Genomic DNA, 14,173 nt, shown 5'->3' with positions numbered 1-14,173 from the left:
GCAATGATCACCCTACTCAACCCCACGTATCCACCCTATACCCGTAACCCAACAACCCTCCCCCCTTAACCTTACCTTTAAGGACACTACGGGCAATTTAGCATGGCCAATCCACCTAACCCGCATATCTTTGGACTGTGGGAGGAAACCGGAGCACCCGGAGGAAACCCACGCACACACGGGGAGGACGTGCAGACTCCGCACAGACAGTGACCCAGCCGGGAACCGAACCTGGGACCCTGGAGCTGTGAAGCATTTATGCTAACCACCATGCTACCGTGCTGAAGTGGGCATTTATCTAATTACTCTTTATGGGATCTTGCTATGTGCCGTTTGGCTTCTGCGACAACCTACATCACAACAGTGATTATACATCAACAGTAGTTAGTTGGATGTGAGGCATTTTGGGACATCGTGAAGACATAAAAGGTGCCATACAAATGCAAGGTTTTCTTTTCAATTTGAAACAGCATGAATACCTTTTTTGTTACTCAAACACAGGGTCTGGGTGGCGCTGGCTAGGTCAGCACTTATTGCACTATCTCTAATTGCCCTTGAGAGGATGATAGTGAATTGTTTCTTGAACCTCTGCAGTCCATGTTTGGGAAGCAATCCCAGGATTTTGACCCGACAACAGTGAAGGAACTGTGATATATTTCCAAGTCAGGGCAGTGAATGACTTGGACGGGAATTTCCAAGTGGTGGGGTTCTAATGAATCTGCTACCCTTGTCCTTCCAGATGGTAATGGTCATGGGTTTGGAAGGTGCTCTCAAAGGAGCCTTGACAAGTTCCTGTAGTGCATCTATAGATGGTACACACGGCTGCCACTACGCATCGGGAGTGGAGGAAGTGAATGCTTGTGGAAAGGGTGACAATAGAGGTCTTGCACTGATACAATTTGTATTGTTTTATTACAGATTAAAAACCTTGATGAATCTAAAACAATTGGGAAGATAGCAAAGAACTGGAGTGGAATGCTTACTGAAGTTCTCACAGATGTAGATAACTTTGTGGTTGACTTTCCAATGACATTGGATGTTAGGATTAAAACGACTCTGTTGGGCGCCTGTTTTTTAATTGTAAGTATAAAGGTTGCGGTGAAGCATGTGGCCAATTAATCGGCTTGATAGCAGAACTGAGAGAGTTGGATTACAAAGCAAGATTGCTTAGCTTGTCAAACTAAGAAGATTGCGAGAAAATTTAGTAAAAGTGTTCAAAATATATTTTTTTTAGCAACTGAAGGGATAAACATAGATTATTATTTCCGTTGATATGCATGAATGTCCTTTCCCTCCAGGTACCATGGGCTGGATTCTCTCCCGGCAGGATACTCCATTGCGCCGGCAGTGCACCCGGAGGCATGGGATGGTCACAATGGAAAATCCCATTGGCAGGTGGTGGGAACGGAGAATCCCGCTGCTGGCGAGACGCATCGCCCAGGAAAACGTGTCTGGCGGACCGGAGTATCACACCCCCTGGGCTGGATGCTCTGTTTTTGGGATTCTGTGACTCAGGCCACAGATTCCCCATTTTGCTGGTGGCTAGCAAGCTGGGGCTGTTTAGCACAGGGCTAATTCGCTGGCTTTGAACGCAGACCATGGCATGAAATGAAATGAAATGAAAATCGCTTATTGTCATGAGTAGGCTTCAATGAAGTTACTGTGAAAAGCCCCTAGTCACCACATTCACGGCGCCTGTCCGGGGAGGCTGGTACGGGAATCGAATCGTGCTGCTGGCCTGCTTGGTCTGCTTTAAAAGCCAGCGATTTACCTGAGTGAGCTAAACCAGCCCCTGGCATGGCAGCAACACGGTTCAATTCCCGTAACAGCCTCCCCGAACAGACGCTGGAATGTGGCGACTAGGGGCTTTTCACAGTAAGTTCATTTGAAGCCTACTTTTCACAATAAGCGATTTTCATTTCATTTCATAGACCTCACAGCGGCAGCTGCCAATACTGCCCCCGCACTTCCATGTCATAGGCTGCGCATGCGCACAGCGGCGGCCTCCAGCGGCTGAACCATGCTCCATGGCGGACTGCCGAAATTGTGCCCTACATCGGCCTCTCACACGCCCCGGACCACCTGCACACATTGACCCCAGCCCCGAATGAAGCCCCCCCCCCCCGCCCGCCGATCGGACCTCCCCGACTGTGGCGGTCACGGACTGAGTCCGCAGCCACCACACAAGGATCATGGACAGTTGGACCACGTTAGAACCATGCCATCAGGAATTCGGCCGGTCGGCGACGGAGCATCGCTGGGCGGGCCTCAGGCAATGACCTGAGGCGGTGAATACTCGGCACAGCATATTCCACAAGTACGCCGATTTTCAGGGGGGCGGAGAATTGCGAAACCGGCGCCAGTCCCGATTTCACGCGGCAAAATGGATTCTCCGCCCTGACGCCGAACGTGATTTCGGAGTCCGGAGGGGTGGGGGCGGAGAATCCAGCCCCATGTCTTTTAAATGAAATGAAATGAAATGAAAATCGCTTATTGTCACAAGTAGGCTTCAAATGAAGTTACTGTGAAAAGTCCCTAGTCGCCACATTCCGGCGCCTGTTCAGGGAGGCTGATACAGGAATTGAACCATGCTGCTGGCCTGCCTTGGTCTGCTTTAAAAGCCAGCGCTTTAGCCCTGTGCTAAACCAGCCCCTGTTACAGGTTACTGTTACAGGAATTACAAACTGTTTGGCCACATTACAAAAACACCTACTTCTGTGGCCGACAGGTCATGAAGTGAGATTTGAACCCAAAGGTAGAGAACACTGCCACAATGCCACAGGACCTGCTGTGCACAAGACTACGAGTTGAATCAAAGCAGTTGGTAAATAAAAGAGGAAATTTAAGGATCTTTCTCACAGAGATATCAGAATGTTGCGGGTGGCTATGATTGTTTAATTCACTGCAGCATTAACCAAAGATACAGGACCATTAGTTGAAGAGGTTTGCAAAAGCCTTTGAGGAGACAGCAAGAGAATGGGATTAGTCTGGGCAGAATGTAGGCAAAGTGAACACAATAAAGCAGCTCTTGGGAAAAACCTAGAGATGCACCAGATGGAGGAATGGTGTATAGGCGTCTGCCATGATAAAGGTTAGAGAAATTTTAACACTGCCTGCTTGGTTCTTTCCATGGTGTCAGGCACTTTAAGTTGCTTGGGGAACTTAACCGCTGAGAAGCACACCTAACAGAAGCCAAAGAGGGGCCTCATTAAAAGGTCAACGTTCAAGACCATGGGCGCGATTCTCCTCTCTCACGCCGGTTCGGAGAATAGCGGGCCGCGCCGATTTTCACGGTGACACCGGTCCGACGCCCTCCCCGCTATTCTCCGAACCCCGCATAAACTACACGTCGGCATTCCCGGCAAAGGCCTCAACAGACCCCCCCGACACGACCAGAAGCCCTACTTATTGACCCCCCTCCCCGCTATTCTCCGGCCCAGATGAGCCGAAGTCCCGACGTCATCACACAATGTTTTCACGCCGGCCAACACACCTGCTTTTCAAGTTCGTCAACCAGTCGTGCTGGCTGACGAGAGCTTCGAGGAGGTGAGCGCACCGCTCAGCGCACCGCTCAGCGCACTGCTGGAGTCTGGCCACAATGGGGAAGGCATCCCCAAGAACGGGAGGGGGGTCCAGAGCGGGGTGGGGGGGGGGGGGGGGAGACGAAAGGGGGGAGTGAGGGAGACTGAGGGGGGAGTGTGGGAGACTGAGGGGGGAAGTGGGCGACTGAGGGGGGGAGTGTGGGAGACTGAGGGGGGAGTGGGAGACGGAGGGGGGGGGAGTGTGGGAGACTGAGGGGGGACTATGGGAGACGGAGGGGGGTGTGGGCGACTGAGGGGGGAGTGGGAGACGGAGGGGGGAGGAGTGTGGGAGACTGAGGGGGGACTATGGGAGACGGAGGGGGGAGTGTGGGAGACTGAGGGGGGAAGTAGGAGATGGAGGGGGGAGTGTGGGAGACTGAGGGGGGGAGTGTGGGAAACGGAGGGGGTAGTGTGGGCGACTGAGGGGGGAGTGGGAGACGGAGGGGGGGGGAGTGTGGGAGACTGAGGGGGGACTATGGGAGACGGAGGGGGGAGTGTGGGAGACTGAGGGGGGAAAGTGGGAGATGGAGGGGGGAGTGTGGGAGACTGAGGGGGGGAGTGTGGGAAACGGAGGGGGGGAGTGTAGGACACGGAGGGGGGAAGTGAGAGATGGAGGGGGGAGTGTGGGAGACTGAGGGGGGGAGAGTGTGGGAGACGGAGGGGTGGGGAGTGTGGGAGACTGAGGGGGAAATGGGAGACTGAGGGGGGGAGTGGGAGTGGAGGGGTAGGGAGAGAGTGAGCGAGTGGCCCGTCCAACCCCGGTTACAAAGTGTCTGCCACCATGCCATGGCGTGCCGGTCACGAGTACACGGCCGCTGGTTCCCCTGTGGCTTACGGCCACAGGCCACTGACGCACCGGTGAGGAGGACGTAGTTAACTACCCGTTGGATGCAGAAAGTGACCAGGGGTTAGGCTGCCCGCGTGTCAGCAGCGCGACCAGGCCACCGGGACACACAGTTATCCCGTGGCAGGCGGCTGCCGAGGTGTCGACTAACCTCCGTCTAACATGTCCCGTTTCTCTGCCCCCACCACCCTTCTGTAGGTTAGCACGATGTATGGGAACAGAACGGCTATGTTCTGCGCAGTGGTTGGGGCCGCTGTACTGCATTTGGCGATGCAGCAGCATCCACAGCCACAACCCGCAGTAGATGCAGGGCCAGCTGCAGCAGCAGAGGGAAGGGCCGAGGAGTTGCCAGTCGTCGAGCAGCATGGGGGGGAGGAGGAGGAAGAGGAGAGAGTGAGGGTGCAACCACGGCGCCAGAGGCGACGACCAAGACCGAGGGTGTACTGTGCCCGGATCTCTTTCCTAACAATGACAGACATCACCTGCAGGAGGAGACTCCGGCTGAGTAGGCGGACGGTGATACATATCTGTCACCTCGTGGCGCACCTCGCCCCACGTGGAACGGGGGAAGGACACGCGATCCCGGTTGCCATCAAGGTGACGGTCGCTCTTAACTTCTATGCGACCGGCTCCTTCCAGTCTCCGAGCGGGGACCTCTCCTGGATCTCCCAGTCATCGGTGCACAGGTGCATCCGGATGTGACCGACGCCCTCTATGCCATCGCGGACTGCTGCATCACCTTTCCCGAGGACCGAGCAAGTCAAGATTCACGAGCTCGTGGATTTGCCAGCGTGGCCGGGATACCAATGGTGCAGGGTGCAATCGATTGTGTTCATGTCTCCATGCGCCCGCCTGCAGGGGATAGGGAGTGATGGAACCATCAATTCTACGAACAGGTGCTTGTAGGATTAGAATAGCGGTTTTAATATACTTACAACAGAGCCAACCTGTTCGCCATTGAACTTTCGATGAACTGGCCGGCTGGCTCTGTGGCACGGATCTTTATACAGCAGCTCCAGGGGGAGGAGTTCTGGGCAGAGCCAAGGGGGGAGCCCAGTACAAACTCTCGAGTACTCCCAGAGCTACTCCCCCTGGTGGTCAGGTAGTGCAACTGCACTTACAATATCGGTACATATATACAATGGGAACAGAGTGACATTGGTAACTTATAATACCGTGTGAATCTCATTCACCACAGGGAGGTCTTCACAAACAGGAGGGGGTCATACTCCATGATTATCCAGGTGGTATGCGACCCCCACATGAGGTTCATGAACGTCTGTGCAAGGTTCCCAGGGAGTGTGCATGACTCCTACATACTGGCGCAGTCGTTCATCCCTGCGATGTTTCAGGGACGTCCCCCCCGGCTGAGGGGCTGGTTGCTAGGCGACAGGGGTTATCCGCTGAGGTCTTGGCTGATGACGCATATACGGAGGCCTCAGACCAATGCGGAAACCCGATACAACGAGGCCCATGCAGCAACCAGGGGTGTGGTGGAGCGCTGCCTTGGGCTCCTGAAGATGAGATTCAGGTGCCTGGACCGCTCTGGAGGGGCCCTGCAGTACCAGCCCGACAAGGTTGCTCGCATTGTTGTGGTCTGCTGTGCGCTGCACAACATCGCGATTCAGAGGGGAGATGACCTGCTGCAGGAGGCAGAGGGAGAAGCCAGTGGCAGTGGTGCCAGCACAGAGGAGGAGGAGGAGGAGAGGGAGGAGGAGGAGGCTGACGGAGTGGCGGGCGCAGCACACAGACACGACCCAGGTGCTGGTGATGCCCAGGAGGCGGCACGACGGACCCGACGGACCCGGCGAGGATGGCGGGCACGCGACGCCTTGGTGGCAGCACGGTTCACGCGTCGCATGCGACGTCCCCGCTGAACACCAAACCACCACCTGCATCGCCAGTCGTGCAGAGGGTCAACGCACAACTGCCACCACCACAAACCCTCCCCCCTCCTCCCCCGACTCCCTCTCAGTGTACACTGCTCCACTTCGACATCACCCTTACCACTGGGTCCAGACGGTATGGCACAACATTGATGGCTGTGTCAGCGGGTGTGATCAGTGCCATGTGGAATGATGACAGCCCACTCTTCGATGAGCTGTGAGCTCAGAATCGTTAGAGAGAGTCTGACCCATGGCAATAGCTGAACCATCCACCTTGGTGGCCGCTGAGTTCGTCACGGACACTCCATCACGTGCCCGCGTGGGCTAGCTGTGGGAGGGGGTGGGGGGAGGGGCAGCGACTGCACACCCGGCACCGAAGTTTCACCACTCGTCAACCCCAGCGACACTCGGTCACCATCACAATCCCTGTGGCTGTGGAACAATCACACGGTATTACAAGTAATGTAGAACAGTGCGTTTAATGTTAACAATAATTTACAGATGCCCTAGCCCCTACAACTAAACTGTGCCCTTCACCCGTGCCAACTTACTCTGTGTCTCTCTTTGTTGCCTTACGGGCCCTACCCGCTGCCCACCCGATGCACCAAGGATGGGACGGGGGGAGACCGAGAATTCTGGGACGTCCCGTGATGGAGTTAATGGGACGGGCCCCGAAACCTCCTCCTCCCTCGGGGAGCCCGCTGGCCCCCGGGCCTCACTGTGGGACAGAGGTGCGAGCGGGGAGGTGCCCCGTCGCGCCACCGACACCTGGCGCTGCCAGTCCTGGAGGCCTGCAACGGTATCCACCAGGATCCGAAGGTTTGCAGAGACGGAGTCCAGAGAGTTAGACATTCCCACCAGGGACTGTGCGATCTCAACCTGTGAGTGCACGTCGCCATCCAGCACGTGTGTCAGGCGGTTGATGCTCTCCGCGACTGACTGCTGGGACTGTGCCATCGACTGCTGTGACTGTGCCATGGCTTGCTGCGACTGGGCCATGACCTGCTGAGACTCGGCCAAGGCCCGCAGCGCGCCGGCAATGTCGTGGTGGCTCTGGCGCATTGCTGCCTGTGAGAGGGCAACCCTGTCCAGGGCCGAGGATGACGTGTGCACATTAAGCCCAACGCCTTGCATAACCTGACCCATTTCCTCCACGCGGGATGCCACCCGTGCGGTGTCGGCCTGGGTTGCTGCCATGAGCGGCACCACTCCCTGCTCCTGGACGCGGTTCGACTCCTCTAACTGCGTCTGCAGATGCTGGAAGACAGCCCTCATCCCGTCATTGTGTCCCTGGGTTTCTTGATGCATTGGCTGTGCGGGTGAATTGAGAAACTCCAGGAACTCGGAAAACGTCTGGGAGCCAGCTAGATGCTGGGCCTGGCCTGCTCTCCGCCAGTCTGGGCCCTCGGCTGCTCCAACCTCCACCTGCTGTACCTGCTCAGCTGTGATGTGTGACCCAGACTGTGACCCAGGAGCCTCATCACTAAATAGCCCAACCGGGGTGAGTGTCTCTTGGATGGTGGATGGTGTGGGAGATAGCTGTGCCGCAAGCCCGAGGTCGTCTTGGGTGCACGCCTCCTCTATGTCATCGGCCCAGAGAGGCCGCAGGGCGTTCACGGGCCATTTCCCATTGCGGGCCGGAGAATCGCTGGGGGGGGGGGGGGGGGGTCCCGCCGACCGGTGCGGCACGATTTCCGCCCCGCCAAATCTCTGGTGCCGGAAACTTCGGCACATGGCGGGGGCGGGATTGACGCCGGACCCCGGCGATTCTCCGACCCGGCGGGTGGGTCGGAGAATCCCGCCCCTGAGCACCCTAAGGAACTCCACACAGTCACTCAAGGCCAGAATTGTACCCGGGTCCCTGGCTCTGTGAGGCAGCAGTGCTAACCACTGTGCTAGCCTTGGAGGCATGTTGGCAAACGTTTCAGAATTTGAGGAATTTGAGGAAACAGCCGGGACAGAGTTATTTTGAGCAGAACAACTTTAATTGGTCAGTACACACATTGGGAGTTGAAACAACCTATGAAACTCTGAAAGAAATAATTCTCTTGGAAGAATTTAAGAATTCACTACGTTCTGTGATAAGAACTCCTGTTGAAGACCAAAGGGTGATGACTGCTAGACAAGCAGCAATCATTGCTGATGATTATGAGCTAATCAATAATCTTAAACCTTTGTTCCGTCAATCCCAAAATTTTTAAAAGACAGGGAGTGGGAGAGGGAAAGGAAGGCAGGTAGCCTTTCCTAGGCAAGGAATGGATAGCTGGAAATGCTTTGCGATATCCTGAGATTTGGAAGGAAGGTTCTGAGGGTGGAGGTGAGGCTCGAAGACCTAGGTGTTACCTTTGTAATAAATTGGGGCGCATTTGTTCAGCATATTGGAAGTTGCGAGGCAAGCCCATGGGACTTGTTGTGATTCAGAAGGAGGATTCTGAAAAGGGAATTAAATTGGAGAATATTACAGAGCAGACTGTAGTTCTAGTTAGAACTAGGAGACCTGAGGTAAATACTGCTGTGGGAGCAGGTAGGGCGAATGAGGTAGATGTGAGATATGAAGGGTTTTTGTCTGAGGGGAAGACCAACCCATTTTCATCCGATAATGCAGCCAAACCCATAACTATTTTAATAGACATAGGTGCTATGTAAACTCTCTTATTGGAGAGGCATTTGGTTTTCTCTCCAGTGAGTTCAATGAAAGCTGAGGTGTTAGTGAATGGGATAAATGGGGATTATATCCCAATTCCATTGTATAAAGTGCAATTGGAATGTGATTTATTATGAGGTCCAGTTGTTGTCAGTGTGCTTAAGTGGTTACCAATCGATGGAGGAAATTAACTTTTGAGAATGATATGGCAGGAGTGAAGGTTATAGCTTCACCCATGATAACTGAGAGTCTGAGGAAAAGATATGGAGTCAGAACAGTTACAGGAACAGTTTCCAGATGTTTTTTCGTCATGTGTGATGACCAGAGCAATGGCTGAACAAAGTAAATCACCAGAGATTGAAGTCACATCACCACTGGATGGTAGAATGGCCTAAACTGCATCACTTTATCTGGTGGAGAATCATTTAATTGAGCTCAGTCAGAGTACCTGGAGTTCGCCGGTCGTGTTAGTACCTGAGCCGGATGGGACAAACGGTTCTGTATAGACTACTGGAAGGTCAATGCCATCATCAAAACGGATTTGTATCCGATTCCCAGGTTGGAGGACTATATCGCTAGGATAGCCAGTGCGTCATTCCTTTCAAAGATCGATTTGTTAAAGGGGTATTAGCAGGTTTCTAGGCCTAAAGAGCTATCCACCTGTGTGACATCAAGGGGTTGTGTCAGTGTAAAGTGACGCAGTTTGGATTTAAAAGTGCACCAGCTACATTTCAATGACTCATACATCAAGTAGTGGCTAGGGTGCCTAACCGTGTGGTCTACTTGGACAATGTGGTGGTTTACAGTAACACATGGAAGGAGCATGCAGGACAATTGGAGGAGTTGTAGAATCATAGAAAAATTACAGCACAGAAGGAGGCGATTCGGCCCATCGTGTCCATGCCAGCCTGAAGACACCCAGGTGCCCTTCCTAATCCTACGGTCCCGCATAGCCCTGGAGCTTAGAACATGTACAGTGCAGATCCAGGTATTTAAAAAAAACGTTTAGGGTCTCTGCCTCCACCACCAACTCGGGCAGCGAACACTCATTATGCTTTGCGCAAAAACATTCTTCTTTATGTCCCTCTACATCTTCTGCCACTTATCTTGAATCTATGTACCCTGGTTCTAGAATTCTCCACCAAGGGAAACAATTTTACCCTATCTCTTCCCTTCATAATTTTGTACACCTCAACTAAGTCACCCCTCAGCCTTGTTTGTTTCAAAGAAAATAACCGCAATCTATCCAATCTCTCCTTGTAGCTATACTTTTCTAGCCCAGGCAACATTCTTGTAAACCTCCTCTGCACCCTCCCCAGAGTAATTACGTCCTTCCTGTAATGCGGTGACCAGAACTGCACACAGTACTCCAGTTATGTCCTCACCAGTGTCTTATACAATTCCAACATTATATCCTTAATAGTCTATTAAATTATTTAAATTGCCGCAGTTGACCAATTTAATCATGAATTCGGCAAAAAGCGAATTTGCCAAAGCAAATGTGACCTACCGAGGACATGTTGTGGGACAGGAATGAGTAGGATCCAGAACAGGCAAGGTAATGGCTAGATTTACTAGATTTCCCCGTTCCCAAAATGAAAAGGGAGATTTTGAGGTTCCTCAGCACTTGCGTGCTTCACAGAAAATTTGTACCTAATTTTAGTACCATAGCGGTAAGTTTTGATTAATGTAATGCAAAAATTCAATGGTCTGCAGAATGCCAAACAGCTTTTGACAAATTGGGGACCAAATTGGTAAGCGACCCAATGTTGGCCATTCCTGATTTTTCCAACCCTTTAAAATGGCCATGGATGCCAGCAACCCAGGGGTGGGAATAGTTTTCCTACAAGATGACAAGTCAGAAACAGAGAGACTGGTGGGATATTTTCTGAAGAAACTAAGTCTGAGCCAAAAATAGTACTCCACCATGGAGAAGGAAGCATTGCTACAAGCCCTTCAGCATTTTGTAGTTAATGTCCGACATGATAATGAGCAAAGCCTAGCCTATACCGACTATAATCCTCATGGCAAGAGGACCCTTAGACAGTTGACCACCAACTTCCACCGCTACCTGCTAATCCCCATCCAGTAATAATTTTTTTTTCCTTTTTTCTTCTTTTTTTAAATTTATATTACCCAATTATTTTTTCCAATTAAGGGGCAATTTAGCGTGGCCAAATTTTTGGGTTGTGGGGGCGAAACCCACACAGACACGGGGAGAATGTGCAAACTCCACACGGACAGTGACCCAGAGCCGGGATCGAACCTGGGACCTCAGCGCCGTGAGCCAGCTGTGCTAACCACTAGGCCACCGTGCTGCCAACCCCCCCCCCCCCCCGTGATAAAATCAGGGTTCACGCCAAGCTTTGACGGTCAGGCTAGGAAATTATTTAACTATCTTCATGTATATTAGAGGCAGATGGTAGTGTCATGGTGGAGTAACAGGGCCAGTAATCCAGGGGCACAGGCTCATGCATGAGGGACATGGGTTCAAATCCCACCATGGCAGTTGGTCGAATTTAAATTTGATTAATAAATCCGGAATTGAAAGCCCATCTCAGTAATGGTGACCCATATGATACACAACTGTCCTCAACCAGAAGGAATGAAGTTTCAATTACAGAATTAAGGTAGAAGAGAAAGCATCAGTTTCAACATTTCTAAATATCATTCTTAAGAAGTATCATGAATGGTTAATACCTCCATATGACCTTCGCATCTCAGCATTAGGGAGAAGCGGCAAACAGCAGTTAGAATCGCCTGCTTCTGAATAATTTCCAGTGGCCCTTACTGAAAACAGATGAGGGAGGATGAAATCAAGTTCAACATTTTAAAAATTCATTTATGTGTGCATCGCTAGTGAGGCCAGCATTTATTGCACGTCCACAGTTGTCCTTCAGCAGTCGGCGGTGAACTGCCTTCTTGAACCGCTGAAGTCCCTGAGGAGTAGGTACACCCATAGTGCTGTTAGGGAATTCCTCAGGAAACTAAGGAAATTCAGCACGTCCACATTAACTCTTATCACCTTTTACAGAGGCACCATGTAAAGCATCTTATCTGGCTGCATCACAGCCTGGTATGGCAACTGCTCGGCCCAGGATCGCATGAAACTTCAGAGAGTCGTGAACACAGCCCAGTCCATCACACGAACCTGCCTCCCATCCATTGACTCCATCTACACCTCCCGCTGCCTGGGGAAAGTGGGCAGCATAATCATAGACCCCTCCCACCCGGCTTACTCACTCTTCCAACTTCTTCCATCGGGCAGGAGATACAGAAGTCTGAGAACATGCACAAAAAGACTAAAAAACAGCTTCTTCCCCACTGTTACAACTCCAAAACAGCCCTATAATGGACTGACCTCATAATACTACACCACTGTATGCTTCATCCGATGCCGGAGTTATGTAGTTACATTGCGTACCTTGTGTTGCCCTATTGTGTAATTTCTTTTATTTCCTTTTCATTTCATGTACTTAATGATCTGTTGAGCTGCTCACAGAAAAATACTTTTCACTGTACCCCGGTACACATGACAATAAATAAATCCAATCCAATCCAATCCAAATGCACCAAATTTAAATGTCTCATCTTTGTGTTCAATACTCTACATTGTCTCACTACTCCCTCTCCCTGTGTGAGCTTCTCCAGTCCTTACTTTCCAAGAACTCTGCCAACTCTGGCCTCCTGAAAATCTCTTTGCCCCACCATTAGGCATCACTACCTTCAGTCACCTGGGCTTTAGTCCCTCTAGAATTCCCTCCCTGGACATCTTCCAAACTTCAGCCTCCTCTTCCTCCTTTAGGACTCTTCCTCTTCGGCTCGGTGTCAGTTGTTCTCTGATAATGCTTCTGCAAAGTGCCTGTGGATACTTTTTCCTCATTAAAATGCTGTACAAATTGATGTTTGAATGAAAACTGTCCCTTTGCAGGATTTTATGTACTTTGAAAAGCGACCACGATGAGAAGCAGATGATTGGGATGTGGTAGATGAAGAAAGATACAATCTGAGTGAGTAAACACATGACTAATTCTCCTCTCTTCTCTGTGCATAAATTTACCAACATTAATTCATTGTAACTCTGTTACAATTGCAAACAATAACCCTGCTGCTTTTGTAATTGCATTTACAGGGATCAACTACGTTGTGAAGTTCTTTCAAGACTTTCTTTTCCCATTACTGATGGATCTGCAATTCCTTGAGGACATTACTTACATTGCTTTCTCATTGAAATGTTTTGGCTTTGATGCCTAGTGAGGTGACGTATGACCATGTTGAATGTGTAGGGAGAAAGAGGCACTGAAGCAAAAGAGATAATCATATGGTGGTGTACGCGCAATAATTTTCCTCTAAAGTTCACAAGCAATTGATCTTGACACGACACCATGGAATACATGTGTGTATATTCTTAAATAAAAATCAGAAAATTATGGAATTTCCTCCGGGTGCTCCGGTTTCCTCCCACAGTCCAAAGATGTGCAGGTTAGGTGGATTGGCAATGCTAAAGTGCCCCTTAGTGTCCAAAGGTTAGGTGGGGTTACAGGAATAGGGCAGCCTCGGTAGGGTGCTCTTTCGGAGGGTCAGGGCTGACTTGATGGGCCGAATGGCCTCTGTCTGCACTGTAGGAATTCTAAGTCATGAACCATATCCCAACAAAATCCAGTGACTTCTAAGTCTAAGTCATTTGAGGTTGATCACTTTTCATTAGAGTTGGAAGGCACGGGTAGCATTGTGGTTAGCACAATGCTTCACCAGGCTCCAGGGTCTCAGGCTTCGATTTCCGGTTTGGGTCACTGTCTGTGCGGAGTCTGCACATCCTCACCGTGTGTGCGTGGGTTTCCTCAGGGTGCTCCGGTTTCCTCCCACAGTCCCAAAGATGTGCATGTTAGGTGGATTTGGCCACGAATAAATTGCCCCTTAGTGTCCAAAATTGCCCTTTAGTGTTGGGTGGCGGGTTTTACTGGGTTCTGGGATAGGGTGGAGGTGTTGACACATCGGGTAGGGTGCTCTTTCCACGAGCCGGTGCAGGACTCGATGGGCTTCGAGTGGCCTCCTTCTGCACTGTTAAATTCTATGATAATCTATGCTTAATTGGAGGTCTAATGGGCGGGTGATTCTCCATCCACCACCCTGTTTCCACAGGTGCAACGCACCCCCGCCAGCAGCGGATCCTACATCCCATTGCCCGGCCCAGTGAGGTTGTCTCATTTTGGGCCAC

General features: G+C 51.3%; 1 protein-coding gene across 6 annotated transcripts in view; it reads left to right on the top strand.

The window, feature by feature from the left end:
- LOC119976176 (phospholipid scramblase 2-like) overlaps positions 1–13,390 on the top strand; it is a 70,288-nt gene extending 56,898 nt beyond the window's left edge. For 4 of the 6 annotated variants that reach the window (XM_038816455.1, XM_038816454.1, XM_038816456.1 and 1 more), the window contains one exon: positions 919–1,270. In XM_038816455.1, the coding sequence (XP_038672383.1) occupies positions 919–1,119 (201 nt within the window). In that variant the 3' untranslated portion in view covers positions 1,120–1,270. Of the gene's footprint in view, positions 1–918; positions 1,271–12,886; positions 12,966–13,087 lie in introns of those variants that run through there. The other 2 variants (XM_038816453.1, XM_038816457.1) reach the window with 2 other exon arrangements.
- The last annotated feature ends 783 nt before the right edge of the window (positions 13,391–14,173 follow it).

The sequence above is a fragment of the Scyliorhinus canicula genome, chromosome 13 (assembly GCF_902713615.1).
Source record: "Scyliorhinus canicula chromosome 13, sScyCan1.1, whole genome shotgun sequence".
NCBI lineage: Eukaryota > Metazoa > Chordata > Chondrichthyes > Carcharhiniformes > Scyliorhinidae > Scyliorhinus > Scyliorhinus canicula.
The sequence above is the reverse complement of the archived record's forward strand: the minus strand, read 5'-3'. Positions and strand labels throughout refer to the sequence as shown.